The sequence below is a fragment of the Opisthorchis viverrini genome (genome assembly GCF_000715545.1).
Source record: "Opisthorchis viverrini unplaced genomic scaffold opera_v5_140, whole genome shotgun sequence".
NCBI lineage: Eukaryota > Metazoa > Platyhelminthes > Trematoda > Opisthorchiida > Opisthorchiidae > Opisthorchis > Opisthorchis viverrini.
Window position 1 is genome coordinate 1,071,001 of NW_008751796.1, and position 13,501 is coordinate 1,084,501.

The following is a 13,501-nucleotide window of genomic DNA, read 5'->3' on the forward strand; positions in this document are numbered from 1 at the left end:
GCAGATACCAAGATTGGCGAATCAGCAGATGTAACAAGTACAGAAACGATTGCTCGTTGTTTCACGAGGAGGATTATTCACAGAATAAATGTGTGCTTTCATACTGAGGGTAATCCGACCTCAGAGAAACGGTTTTGTTGAAATTCCTTCCGAAGAAACATCGAAAGGGAAAACACATTCGTACGTCTTCCTTATTCTTGCTAAAGTGCCGGATCCTGTACCTCTTTGTTCCGTAGGCAACTGAAGAAGAACCGACACGTACCACCACCTATAGATGGTAACGGTGTTTGGCCGATACTTGTACATCGATGTATGTGTGAATCATGAGTTTTGTCCAAAAAATCATCCGTCACTGCGATCAGATTGGCACGGTTATGATGGATACGCTCTTGCAAGTACGAGTTAGCGCAAGATGCACAGATTAGACTTTGTACAATTCACAGCTGGTTCCGTCCCCCTGATTGAAGCCAAAGGATGAAATGCGTGAATCTGAACGGAACTGCAGTGACCTTGGCAGGACCGATGAGGTCGAGTGTTGGAGGACGTTGAGACTAGAGGTCCACGAAGCTGATTTAAATTTCATCGACAACTTACCTGTGGGTTCTAGACCAATAACAACCCGGTTACATGCGCGCACGCGATATGCTCGGCATTCGACTTTCTGTATGTGGAAGGGGGTGGGGGTAGACTGTTGTCATCCGGTTCTCTATTGAAAGCCCATGGTTTGGATTGCTGGATTGTGCAAGTGTGCACAGCTCGCTACCACATAATTGACTTCATATGCATGTTTAAGTTAAACCATCCTTTAATACTGTTTACTGATTTTTCAATGATTTCCCCTAATTGCCAGCTTGGCACTTCGGATTTTTATCGGTCTTTTCTCATGTATTCCTACCCCTTCAGCTTGACTACCTGGCGTAAATTGATCATCGATTGATTGACTCATCGATCATTGTGCCTCTATGATGACCGCAAAAGATTGAGCTAGGCCCGTGGTGCATGTAAAACAGCGTTTGCTCTCTACAGAGAAAGCTATCTAGCTACTTCCAGTATGGGTTACGGATACGGTCTATCATGCCTTTTATGGGAAAACGACAAATTGTCCCAGAGCCATTACGTGTATGCCTTTGGTTTAGTGCCTCATCAGAAAGGTTGACATAGCTGTCATCAGGAAATCAGGCCCGTCGCCCTGTGCGCACAAATTGGTGGTGCCACGCATACCGAATTGTTCGGATAGACGCTCAGGCAACAGTCGTTCTTCCGGTGCTTAGGCATCCGCTTGGGCGTGACCTTTAGCTCATGCGCACTTTCTAGCAAACGCTTATGACCACCCATTCGCTCGAGGTTAATAAAAAAACAACCCCAAGGTTTGAGTTCACCATACTGCATGGATAACTGCGGCCAAATGAGTGTAAAAATACCTTTTCTACTATCAAAACCCAAAGGTCAGTTTAGAAGGCGGTCAGCCGAGGCCAGGAAGGAACAGCCTTTCGACCGAGCATCTGGGGGTGGTACAAAAATCGATGCTAATTCTTCTGTCTTGCAGGTAAATTGAACGCCACTGGTTTTCCCCGAGTGACCGTTTGCTCGTAGAACACCCGAACAGTCCCGAATAATAAAAAATGGCGCGCGGATGCTGTGTGAAAACCACAGTGGCATCGACGGTGCTCTCTGGTCTAATCCTTTGAAGGTGGGCTGAACACAGGGGGAGATAGATTCGTGAAAAGCAAGCTGGGTTCCGCCTGCAAGAGGATTCATCGATTACACCCTCAACCTCCGACAGATTCCTGAACAGCGGTGCTGCTTCCAGCAACCAATAATGCCTGTGTTCCTTGACTTGAAAGCTGCTTTTGACTCTGTGGACTGTCAGGCATTATGGCAGTGCCTGTGGAGCAAAGGTGTCTCCCATAAACTATTGACCCTCCTTAAGGCGCTGTATGCAAACCCCTGCGGCCGTGTGAAGGTCTAAGGCAAGCTCTTGACTCAGTTCACGACATCAAGTGGTGTCAAGCCTCGTCATTGATTTGATTATGGAAGACTCACTATCGACCTCTAAGGTCTGTGGGGTCGAAGTGTTCCCGGGGTGTCCGCTCACGGATCTGACACTGTAGTAATGCGAACAATATTAAATAATCTAAATAATTCTGCCTCGTGGTTTGGAGTGCACTTAACACCTGTGGTGCTGCAAGACTGGGTGGGTTAGAACCCTAACCTAATGCTTGGGGATGAGCCGAACGTGTCTAAATAGGCGGTATATCAGTCCCGTTGTTCTTACGAAAGATGATATTTGGATTCGGGCTAGGAAGGTCAGAGCAGCGTTCGTGAACCTACGTCACCTGTGACGTAGGGGTGACAACACCTTATCCATCAGTAGTCGACTATATAATGTTGCGGTGCACTTCGTATTGGTATATTGACCGGAAACCTGGTCTATGAGCACCGAGAACATCGAAAGACTTTCAGTGTTTGAACATCAATGTCTCGGAACATTGCGCGAGTCTGGTGAGAATGCCGGATGAGTAATAATGAAGTTCGACAAATTTATTTGGAGGAGAGATGTTTCGCACACGATAGGTGAACCGATCACACTGCCTAGGTTGCGACGGCTTGGCCACGAGCCCCGTATGCCAGTCGACCAAATGCCTCGAATGGTCCTTATCGCAAAACCACTCGAACGGTAGAACCGTGCGAACTAATGACTTGGCAGCGAAGTATGAAAGCCATCGCCAGCAAACTCAGCTGGTCATTGTCATCTGCGTGGGTGGAGACCCGGAGACGGAGCATACCAACGGTTAGAGACGGATATGGTCCAGCCGCGCTCATGCAACCAAGCCGTTGCCTTGAATTCACAGCTCCCATCTAAATCTTCGCAATGAAAACCCCGCATCATATACATGAACTGTCACCATCAGTGTGCAGCTATTCATCCCACCTTCTCAAATCACTAATGAACGAGATTGTGTTGGCCTTAAACACTATGCGTCAAGTACGCGGTTCTTACAGGTTTCGTAGACCAGATCGCTCGTCCCGGGAAACAGCACTGGTTGCGGTGGAAGTGAACCGATAGCCAATCAATTTCGCAACTTCCAGTGAAACACGATTGACTAAACAAGGAATTCTCCGACAAATTCTACTGGACCGGCTACCTGACAGAAGAAAAACGGGACCATGTTGTCGGATCTCTACTATCCGACGAGAAATGATTCTCTCAACACCGTGGAATCAAGCCATACCTTGCTTCAATGTACCCAAAACTGTGATCAGTGCATACGCTCCAACGCTATGTTCAACAGGCGACCACAAAGACAAATTATAAACCGAAGCTGGTACTCTACTTCGATCAGCCCCGAAAGCCAGAAAGAACATCTTGCTAGGAAACTTCTGGAGAATGTCGACTTATACGCTCACCTGCATACCAGTTTGGTTATGAGGGGATACTCAACTGGAACCCACCAGCATCTCTCGTTGATGGTAGTCTTAATCGAATGAACGTGCCACATGAAGACCGCCTCATTTCAATTGGTACGATATTCAATACATTGTATAGTACATTGTAGTACATTACTCGTAAGGTTGCTGACCAGTTTAGCCCTTCTTGAGGATCATCAATTAGGCACAGTCCCCGAGTTTCCATCAACCCTATGCTCTACTTGAAACCACATTGCACGAAATTTGACCTATACACTCAACTACATACTAAAAGTGGCGATCGCATTCGATTGGTCGGCCACCGTAAATGGTGGCTAGTGTAACGGTGATGCTACTGATGGGGGCATGCGAGTAGTATGTTTTCTCATAAATTCGCTTTGCGTCTCTTGAAAAGGGAGATCCATTGCGGAAATTGTGGAGTCACTTTGTAGCATCTGCTTGGATTTGAGCAACAGTTAATTAATATCCAGGAAAGTTCAGGAAGACGCGTTCAAGAAGATGGATGTTGAGTTTTTGTAAACAAGATGCATATGACAGTTTTGCTTCCCTATCCACTAGCCTGTAACTGTTCAGTTGGCATTTTCTAATAAATAACTCCGCAGCGAAGGCCTTCTTCCTTTCACTAGTAGCAACTGTCCATAATCATCGACGTACAGAGGAAAGCCTACGAAAAGGCTCTCGCACAGTGAGCAATTTGGTGCTAGGGGTGACCTTCAATGATGATCATCGTGTGAACGGAAGCAAGTCCGATCGCATTGAACCACGCAGTGTCGAGCACTCTGTGTTCGACTTAGTAGTGATGCATCCTTCAGTCTACCGGAAGCGAACAACATTGGGTTCATCTTCTGCGCTGTGTCAGAAAATCTCCGTCCCGATGCTGTGAACAGTCTAGAGCATTAAACCAATAAGTGCACTGGGAGTGAGCTTGTGTGTAGACCAAGCGGAGTAGTGGCTAGCAGTGACTGTCTATGCTTTGCGGGCCACCAAACGACGCCTTGCATCTACTGTTTTATCCACTAACCTAACTTGGGGGCGCCGTGAATAGATCGAAAAAGAGAGATTCTCGTTCAGTGACCAGACTGAATGTTGCTTTCATCGCTCGCTATCCACAAATGGGTCCCAAGGGAGCACCTCACTAGAGGTACAGATCGGTAGATGCCCAGTTGCGTCCAACCGTTCAGCCGTAGCTAGGTCAATCTATAATTTTGGGCTAGTTTGGCACGCTGAACGCTACGGAATAGCTTCCTCTGGCCTTGTGCCGGATGCATGGCGCTCAGATGAGTGCACATGTGGCTCAGCGTGAGTCGAAAGAATAATAATAGCAATTATTCAGCTGTAACATCTTTTCGGTGCCTAGCTACCATGCCAACTGAGGGCTGGGATAGTGCCAGGTTGTCCAAGTCTAGACAGGACGTCGAGATGCAGAAGCCGGGTTCGAACCACGGACCTTGAGTTCAGTGAATTCGGGTTCAAACCACTGAACCATCACGCCCCTCCCCCTTAACCATGGACTTTCGTCGACTTCGTTCGATATGACAAGCCAATCCGGGAAGGGATGCCAGTCCTCCAGAGCATTGAGCTGTATACCGCTACCTGAATTCTACTCGCTCATTTATGGCAATTACCACCGGTCCGGTCCACCGGTCCAATTCGTCCGCTTGTCATGGGATTGAGCTCAAGTCCAAGTATGGGTGGCTAAAAAAAACTGGTGTGGTTTTGTTTGTTACAAGCTTATCAGGCTGCCCCTGAAGATGCTACTATAAAATAAGGCATGGGCCGCGTGTGAATTGCTCCTGTGCAAAACACCATCCCAAAGAATCGAGATCACTGTGTCCCAGCAATGTGTCCCGCTATGCTATCAAAGCACGGATGGTGGCTTGATCTTCATGGGCTCGAGAAACCTCAGTGGTTAAGGCGCGAACTCACTGGTTTGAATTCAACCTCTGCATCTCGACCGCTCCTGTCTGGGCTTCAGCATCCTCCCAGCTTCTCAGCTTTCTTCGGATGATATCTTTCATCATAAAAGCCCAGCTTTCTCGTTGAAAAAGTCGACGAGAACACCTGTAAACTGACCGGGTTGTAGAAAAACTAGACAAAATCAATGCGCACACAAGTATTATTCGATATTTTGTTTACAGTGGGAAAATAGAAGCAACTGAAACGCGTCATGTAGGTTTTTCCATTTCCATCAATTGGCGCAGGAGTTGTTCCGGGGCTGGGGCAGTGTGTACAGGATATTGACTGACTTGGCGAAGTGCATTTTCGAATTGTTTATCAGACACGTCTGCTGGCCGTTTTCGACTTATGCGTTGATCCGGCCGATATTGTCTGGGAGAGACGGATTTGAGTAGATTCTCTTTGTGAGTTTTGGGAGGAAGCAGCAGCTCCAACTGAAAATCAGCCGTGGGTAAGAAAAACAAAAGGGGGAATGATTGAGCAGATATGGTATCCTACTAGCATACTACGGTATTTTCTGGCTTATGACTTTCAACCAGCCCCGGATACCTCAGCGGTTAGGTCGCGGAGTTGCTAACAGAAAGGTTCGTGATACGGCATATCGACTGTCCCTGACTGGGCTTGAACAACTTGGAAGTGCCTCGGTCCTCTTAATCCCCTCGTATGGCATGGCGGCTGGGCACCGGCAGCTTGTTACATCTCAACGATCACTAGATTATTGAGTTCCGTTACTGCAAGGACCACAGTGACAATTTAAGCTGCAAGCCCACTTTCTGACTGCATACACATCTCAATTCAACCTAGCAATTCTTAAATGAAGGTGCTTTACTTTACTTACTTTTACTCACACCAGAGAAAGATGTCCTTCCATTTCAACCCTGTTTGGGGAAGAAAACACTGCACCAGGGAACGATCGACCGGATATCAACTTACGTAACTAGTGCTATCTGCGGATGGTCTTAGTCCCCTGGACTGACGAACGTCACCGGAGCAGACAGTACTAACCCCACTTTTTTTCAAACATAAGATGAACGAGATAAGTCCTCAGGCCATGACAGTTTCCCGATTAAAAAGAATGGAGCAAGCAGCATAGCGCACCTGACCTGAATTTACTAAGTTGCGCTACCTCACTACTGAAAAACTGAACTTCACTCAACCCGTGAAAAACCGGGTAAGCCATATTGAACCTCAGTTTCATGTCGTCCCGATATCACTCAGAAGGAAATAGCGAGCAAAAGAAAAGCCGCCGTAAGAGAAAACTCGATCGAAGACATTACCAAAGGAAAACACCTCCCGAAGATTAACGGACTGTAGCGGTCACGTCTTTGTTCCTTCAAGCAACTTCGCTTAATTTGTCCAGTACATCCGTATTCACTGGACCACGCAACTCCTTGTTCCGCAAACACACAAATCAATTGACAGAACCCTGCCCCGCTCGGAACCCGAACCGACAAGTCAGTTACCGTCTTGTACGCGTCAAAACGATTCTAGGTATTATACACATGTCAAACCTTCCTACATATAGGAAGACACGACACAGTCATCACACACATACTCGCACGCGTGAAGGAGGCAGGGAGTAAACCAAACTACACAGGGACAATTACGGAACACGTGTAGCAGCTACACTGCAGAGAAAACAAGTCCCCCTCTCCGGGCTTTCACCAAGGAACGCGATAAGTCCCCCTTTTGACTTGCTCTAATTTCCGCATTGCATTTATTTTATACATGGTGCAATTCGCCACCGTTGCAAAAAAACTGTTATCAGTGCAAATACCTTCCGAGCGATATTGTGGCTATCATAAACTGTGCACTAATACTACATAAGCAACAAAATCGTTCAGCTGTAGAACCTTTTCGGTGATTAACTGTCATGCTATCAGAATGAAGCACGAGGTCTGGGATACTGCCAGCCTAGACAGAGGAAATCGAGAGGCAGAGGTCGGGTTCGAACCACAGACCTTCCGGTCAGTAAATTCGCGCTCTAACCACTTGGGCAACAAAAGGAACCCTTGGAGTGTCATTCCCTCCAAGTAAGAAAACTTGCCGGATGCAATCATGAAGCTCATTATCGATGAGGCATGAAAACTGTCTGGATGAAATCCGTCCGGTCAATCATATCAATCTCGCTAGCCCATTCACTATAAGTCACGCCAGCACCCGGTCAATCAATATTTCGACACAGGGACGTTCCGTTGGATGGGCGATGGTCAGTCTTCCACTTGCCTGGGACACTCACGATGTCCGTCATATGACCAACGGACTGGCCGCAAGACGATTCCTAGCGAGGAAAGAACGACCCAGTGAGGATCAGGAAGATTTCATAACGTGTACTTGGGTGCAGGCGACAGGGCGAACTTGAGAGGACGATGAGAACTGGAAACAGATAAAGAAATCGAAGCACCACACGACTACTCCCATCGATTAAACCCATTATAGATGGAAGTGATTACCACAATTCAACCATAATTATGATTTTAGACAGTTGACTTTAGTGATGGAATTATACCTTGCTCGGTATGTACGGCGTAGTCGGACGACTGTGTTGATCATTTTGCTCGCATCTACTTTATGTGATATAAGTAGCTAAGAATTTAAGGAAAAGTTCCATGCTGCGACCCACAAAATGGGCTCGAAACGTCTTTATTTTAGCTTCAATATCGTTCCCAATAAACTGTCTTGGCTGAATAATTGATACCGCACATAAGGCACCGAAGAAGCTTAATGCCGAGACAGATTCAGAGTAGCTTTTCATACATACTTGGTTGTGTCCGCGTACAATCGACATCGTATCCATCAGTAAAAAAAATAAATCGTTCAGCTGCAACACACTTTCGGTGCCTAGCTGCCATGTTACCCGAAGGAACCGCGAGGACTGGGTTACTGCCAGGCTGCCCAAGCCTAGACAGGGGAAGTCGAGAGGTAGAGGTCGGGTTCGAACCACGCCTTCCCATCAATAAATTCGCGCTCTAACCACTTGCTGCAGAGTCTGTAGAACACGATGACCTTTCAGCTTACAAACTCCGGATAACCAGAAAGACCGCCAGACGCTCAAATCATGACCGTAAACAAAAACGTACACCACCTACCTGCTCAGTCGGTTGGAGTGTAACGGTTGATAGTCCGTAGACAACCAGGTCGCGTCTCCCTCGTTCGCGACCAACCAGAGTTTCAATCAATCCGACAATAGCCAGATCTCCTTGAGACAATGATGAATGGTTGACAAACTCCAATGCTAGAAAACAAGTAGTGGGTTTATGACTCGTTTTGTCATTGCGAAAGGACGTCCGATCTAACAAGGGATGGGAGGGTACATCCGAAAAAGTCTGAACAGGGTCCATCTGTAGACGACGGCCTCCCTTCACAATGGATGTGATAAACAGAATTGCTGGAGAAAAGAGAACGAAGAAAAGTGAGCTGAGTCGGTAGAAGTTATGGGAAATTCTTTAACTCATTTGCAACATTTTCGGATACTCAACAACCTTGAAGTTTGTGGTGAACCATCCAGTTCATGCCACCGATCAAAAGTGAAGAACGCACAAGATACGCCAACTCTAATATGGGAATTCGAAGTTTACTGGTTTCGCATTTATTAGGAAAATGAGTTTTGTTTGGTTTTGACTAACATCGATTGAACGCTGGAAAAAAACAAGTCCAACTCGCATCGGACGAAAGTAATTCATAGATTTAGTGTACCTCCCTTCTCCCAGTCAAGCTCTTTCTGCACCTAACCCATGTATTCAATATTCACCCACAACCTCCCATGAACTTTTGACCCGCCACATGTCGAACCAATTCTGATGAACTTTTCACGCGCGCGTTTTGTTGCGTTACCAAGTTTGTCGGTAATTCACATCGAGTTGCCGTTCTTGCCGGGGTTTCTTTGGACTTGAACCAATTCGTGCAACAATTGGATGGAAATCCCCTTAATTTGATGCTTGTATCCCTTTCATATACACATTTTGTAAGTAACGCCTTCTGTTGATAAATATTCTGCTGTTGGAGTGCAGAAGCAGCCTAAAATACTGCTCTGGAAGAGAGAGTTCCGAGGCGCTTCGCACGACTAGGAAGGGACAAAGGTAGGGGTTACTCAACCGCAGGAAGTGTGAAGGTGGAGAGATTCAGCTGGGTTCCCGAGTGAGTCTCTCGCAAAACCAGATTTGTTTGTAAATGAGTGCATTGCGCGAAAATCTGTCTATTTTTAATTCGCCGAGAAAGCATTGATTGAATGAGTTGATCACTCACCTTCGCCATTGGCTGAACCGACGCACAGTAGTGGTTGCCAATGATGTGCGCTAACACACCTGACTGGGATATCAGAAGCACCTGAAATCAACTCCATGCTATAGTCGTCTCCTTGCAGACTGACCCGAACGAAACATAGTTGGAAATGGTCTGACTTCTTGGCGGACTCATCTGCCAAATGATGGGCACCGATACCTGCAACCAGGTATTGTTCGTAGGTGGAAGCCCCGTCAATGTGTAGTAAAGTTGGTTTGGAAACGAAGCAGCTGGGGATGCCAAGCTTATTGTTCATGGTCTTTCTCGAGTGGACCAGGTTTAGCTCGGCTATCGGCCAAGGGAAGGCTAGAGATATGAGGAAGAGGAAGGCGCAGGAATAAAGTCAAGGTAACCAATCAGACATAAAAATCTCGTAAGCGGTCAAGTGCAACTGCGCAACGCTTACTTTTATCCACTAGGTCAGACCAGCGGTACAAAGTTGCACGACCTTCAACAGTGTTTAGTTGTAACTGCCGGTCCATGTTATGTGCCGTACCGTCAGCCGTTGTCTCACCCGTTATTCTGATACTCGTCGAGAAGGCTGGAGTTAACAACGGATTCGATTCAGCGTTTTCAGGTCCCAAGAAGTGAGACGTTAAGATGGTCCAGTGTTGCGGATCTGCCGGATATGCTGTAACCAACAAGCAAACAGATGAAGGTGAAGAAATAGGATGGAAACGTTAGAATTTCTATGGGCCGTTGGTGTGAAAACGGAGAACACTGTTCCGATCATTTGAGAGCAAACATGTCAAATAGAAATGGGATAAACTGCTCCCAAAAAACAGGGGTCATACAGAAGAGTTGCAGACTTGAAAATTTCGCTAAAAATAAACACCATGATGACAGATGAAACAAACGGAACAGTCACATCCAGGACAAAGGGATTTTGTGTAACAATGCCCAGTATTGTCAGAAATGAATTTTTAAGTGCCAACTATCTCCAGCGCGGCGTCCGTCCCTGGGAGGATGCCATTTCCACGGGGAAGATCGAGGGTAACGAAAACGTTCGTCCCCGGAAATGGTCCATCTTTCAGAGGAGAGTGTTCACTCTAATGAGGAGAACAATACTTTCCAAGCGGAGGTTCACACATTCATATCATCATCATCACTGATTAAGGGATACGGATTCACAAAATCTTTTCTCACGATAAAACAGTTATTTCTGGCTACATAAACGAGCATCTGATTTCGTCTGAGGGTGACCATGACTCTCCTGTGGTAAATTTACACACGGTCGGATTTGTTTCCCAACATCAAGGAACAGTTATTTTGGGATTCACTGTCCTCAAGAAGAACTACCGTCAACGAACCTGGATCTGACTGAAGGTGATAGATGAAGAATCGGTGATCCGGCATCATGACATAGAACCTGAGTTCGGGTGTCCACACAAAGTCCATGTCGGTCACTGGGCAGTTGAGATGGGACAGGCTCGTGGTCTGCACCGGCTCAAGTCTGAAACGCAAAGCAGAAACTGATAAGCCACGAAAAAGCTGATCACAATGAAAGGTGACAGCGAGAACACTACAAAAGAGGGACATAATTCAGTATCAGAATTTCCTAAAAACAAACCGTAAGAAGTAGGAACAAGAAACAAGGTCTTTCCTAGCGAATATACACTCATTTGCAAACTAATTTGCTTTTTTTTCGAAAGACTTACCTGGAACCCAGCTGAATCTCTCGTTTGTGATGTACATTACAATGATATACATGTATCGCGATATCTCGAATATCGTAGCGACTGAAACATGAGGCGGCCTGGTGCAGCGCATTCAGTTGCCTGAGAACATCACAAGCGAGAGGTTCAGCTGGGTTCCAGGAGAGTCTCTCGAAAAAACCAAATCAATTTGCAAATGAGTGTATATTCGCTAATTTCGTGCAATTTGGTTTCAAGTAGGACATAAGGTTGACGGAAACCCGGGGATTGCGCCTACCTGATGAGCCCCAAAAAGGGCAAAACCGGTCGTCGGCTGTCGATGGATTTTCAGCAACATTATAAGTAGTACATTACAAAGGTCTTTACTATTTCAGTTTTGCTAATGATTGACTATACGGATAGATAAGATGCCGTTAGTATTTTGGTAGCAATCGTTTAACTCCAAGAATGACAATCGACTAGCCCGGAAGCTAGTCGTCTTCAATAAGTGAACATCACATCATTCGGACGGATGTGTCACGTGCAGGACACGGACCAAACGAAGGCATGACCTGATTGGTCAGAATGCCAGCCAATTCGAGTCGAGCATCTTTGACTCGAAGCTTCTCGGCCCCTCGCGGAGATTCTAGCACGACCTTGTGGAACACTCTGTGACTACCCTATAAATACCGTTGTGATAATTTTCCCTTGTCTCCATAAAGGGCTGTGTAGAGCTACCATGCCTTTTGATGTACCACAGTGGGCGGAGCAAGAAACCAAGGGACCGATACAGAGTTGCACTGCAAGACACAACATCAGAACGCACATCACCTCGAGATGATACGACCGCACCTGTACAAATAGCTGAACTCTCTAAAAGGTGGCGTTGCAGCTTTTGGAGTTGAACGAGAGGCGCCCAGCTGAAACGCTCGACTCTGAGTGATACCCTGACCAACCAGCCATCCAAAAGACTTGATGTTCAGTTTACGGACTGCACTACCGTCGGTAGTGCTGTCCAGTTCGCTCCTTTTGGGATCTTATCCACGTACATTCGGTGTGGCCAGGGAGGACCACACCCACCTGATCACTTAGATCCATAACGAATATCACAAATGAGATCAGAGCGGTAAAGCCACACTTCAGAAGATCCTGTTCACAGAACAATAGTCACCTGAAACACTCCATAGCTATTGGCCATTGTCTGTGGCGTAGTTGATTGTCGATGGATGCACATGTCACCCGCCAGAGTTTGTGCTCAGCGTCAACTTCCGTGTAGTAGGGATTAAGGTCGACGCGTCCGACTGGCTCGTCCGGAAGATGGTATCAGTCGGCGAACGATAAAAATGAGTAGGAACCCCTCTGAGCAACTCTTATGCTGGTGGGCTGGGCGTAATCAATGAAGGCTCGGTTCGTGAATGAACGGTTTAACATCTGATTGCTACATGATCCGTGAGGGGCCATGAAGGATAATAAAATCTTCCCTTGAATAAGAAAGTGAGTAACATGAAGTACCTTCCACCTAACAGTAACTGGCTGGTTTTCAATATCTTAACGATATTATCGGATTATGATGTATAGCTCCAGAAGGATGGCCGGAGAGCTTAGAGGACCCGGTCACCCTCGTCACCATCAAGTCTTGACATCAAAACTCCATGTCGGTCACGTGGTTGTAGGACAAAAAAGTTACTTGGGTCGGTAGTTCCACTCAGAACAATTATCAATTCCGAAGGTGGCTAACACAGTAAAACCTCCTATTAGCTTCTGAATACAGAGCTTCGGGTTGCCTAACCGGATTCCAACAGTAATCGATAACAATCGAGAGATAACTAATCTTGATCGAATTAGGGATGCCCGGTAGATAAAACTGAGGGCACTACCCTTCTCTCTGGGGTGATCAATTTCGACCAGACATAACACTAACGCGCTTGGGCCCAAATTCGTTGTTCCACACCCCAGTGTGGTGAAAGCTCAGACTAGAGCGAACGTGAAAGATAGAGAAGCGCTGCGCTAAAAACACTTGATTCTGATTGGTCGAAATTATGACAAATCCTGAAAGAGCTTCTTCAGATCACTTACATGGATCCTATTGGCGTGCTATTGATTCATTCCAACAGCTGCATTTCGATATATTTGGAACGAGGGTTTTACACTGGAAAGGCAGGCGCCGGTACAGCAACCCACTCGAGAGAGAGAGACTCGCT

The 13,501-nt window shown here is 46.5% G+C and overlaps 2 protein-coding genes across 2 annotated transcripts in view; one reads left to right on the top strand and one right to left on the bottom strand.

The window, feature by feature from the left end:
• Positions 1-5,531: 5,531 nt before the first annotated feature.
• Positions 5,532-13,501, bottom strand: part of T265_06631 (hypothetical protein) — a gene marked incomplete at both ends in the record, with an annotated part of 19,276 nt that continues 11,306 nt past the window's right edge. Inside the window, 5 exons of the mRNA XM_009171944.1 lie at positions 5,532-5,819; positions 8,475-8,773; positions 9,631-9,972; positions 10,073-10,297; positions 10,977-11,119. Coding sequence (XP_009170208.1) covers positions 5,595-5,819; positions 8,475-8,773; positions 9,631-9,972; positions 10,073-10,297; positions 10,977-11,119 — 1,234 coding nt within the window. The remainder of the gene's footprint in view (positions 5,820-8,474; positions 8,774-9,630; positions 9,973-10,072; positions 10,298-10,976; positions 11,120-13,501) is intronic.
• Positions 7,460-7,747, top strand: T265_06632 (hypothetical protein; the record flags this gene model as incomplete). Its single annotated transcript, XM_009171945.1, has 1 exon — positions 7,460-7,747. One exon carries the CDS (start codon positions 7,460-7,462, stop codon positions 7,745-7,747), a length of 288 nt encoding a protein of 95 aa, XP_009170209.1.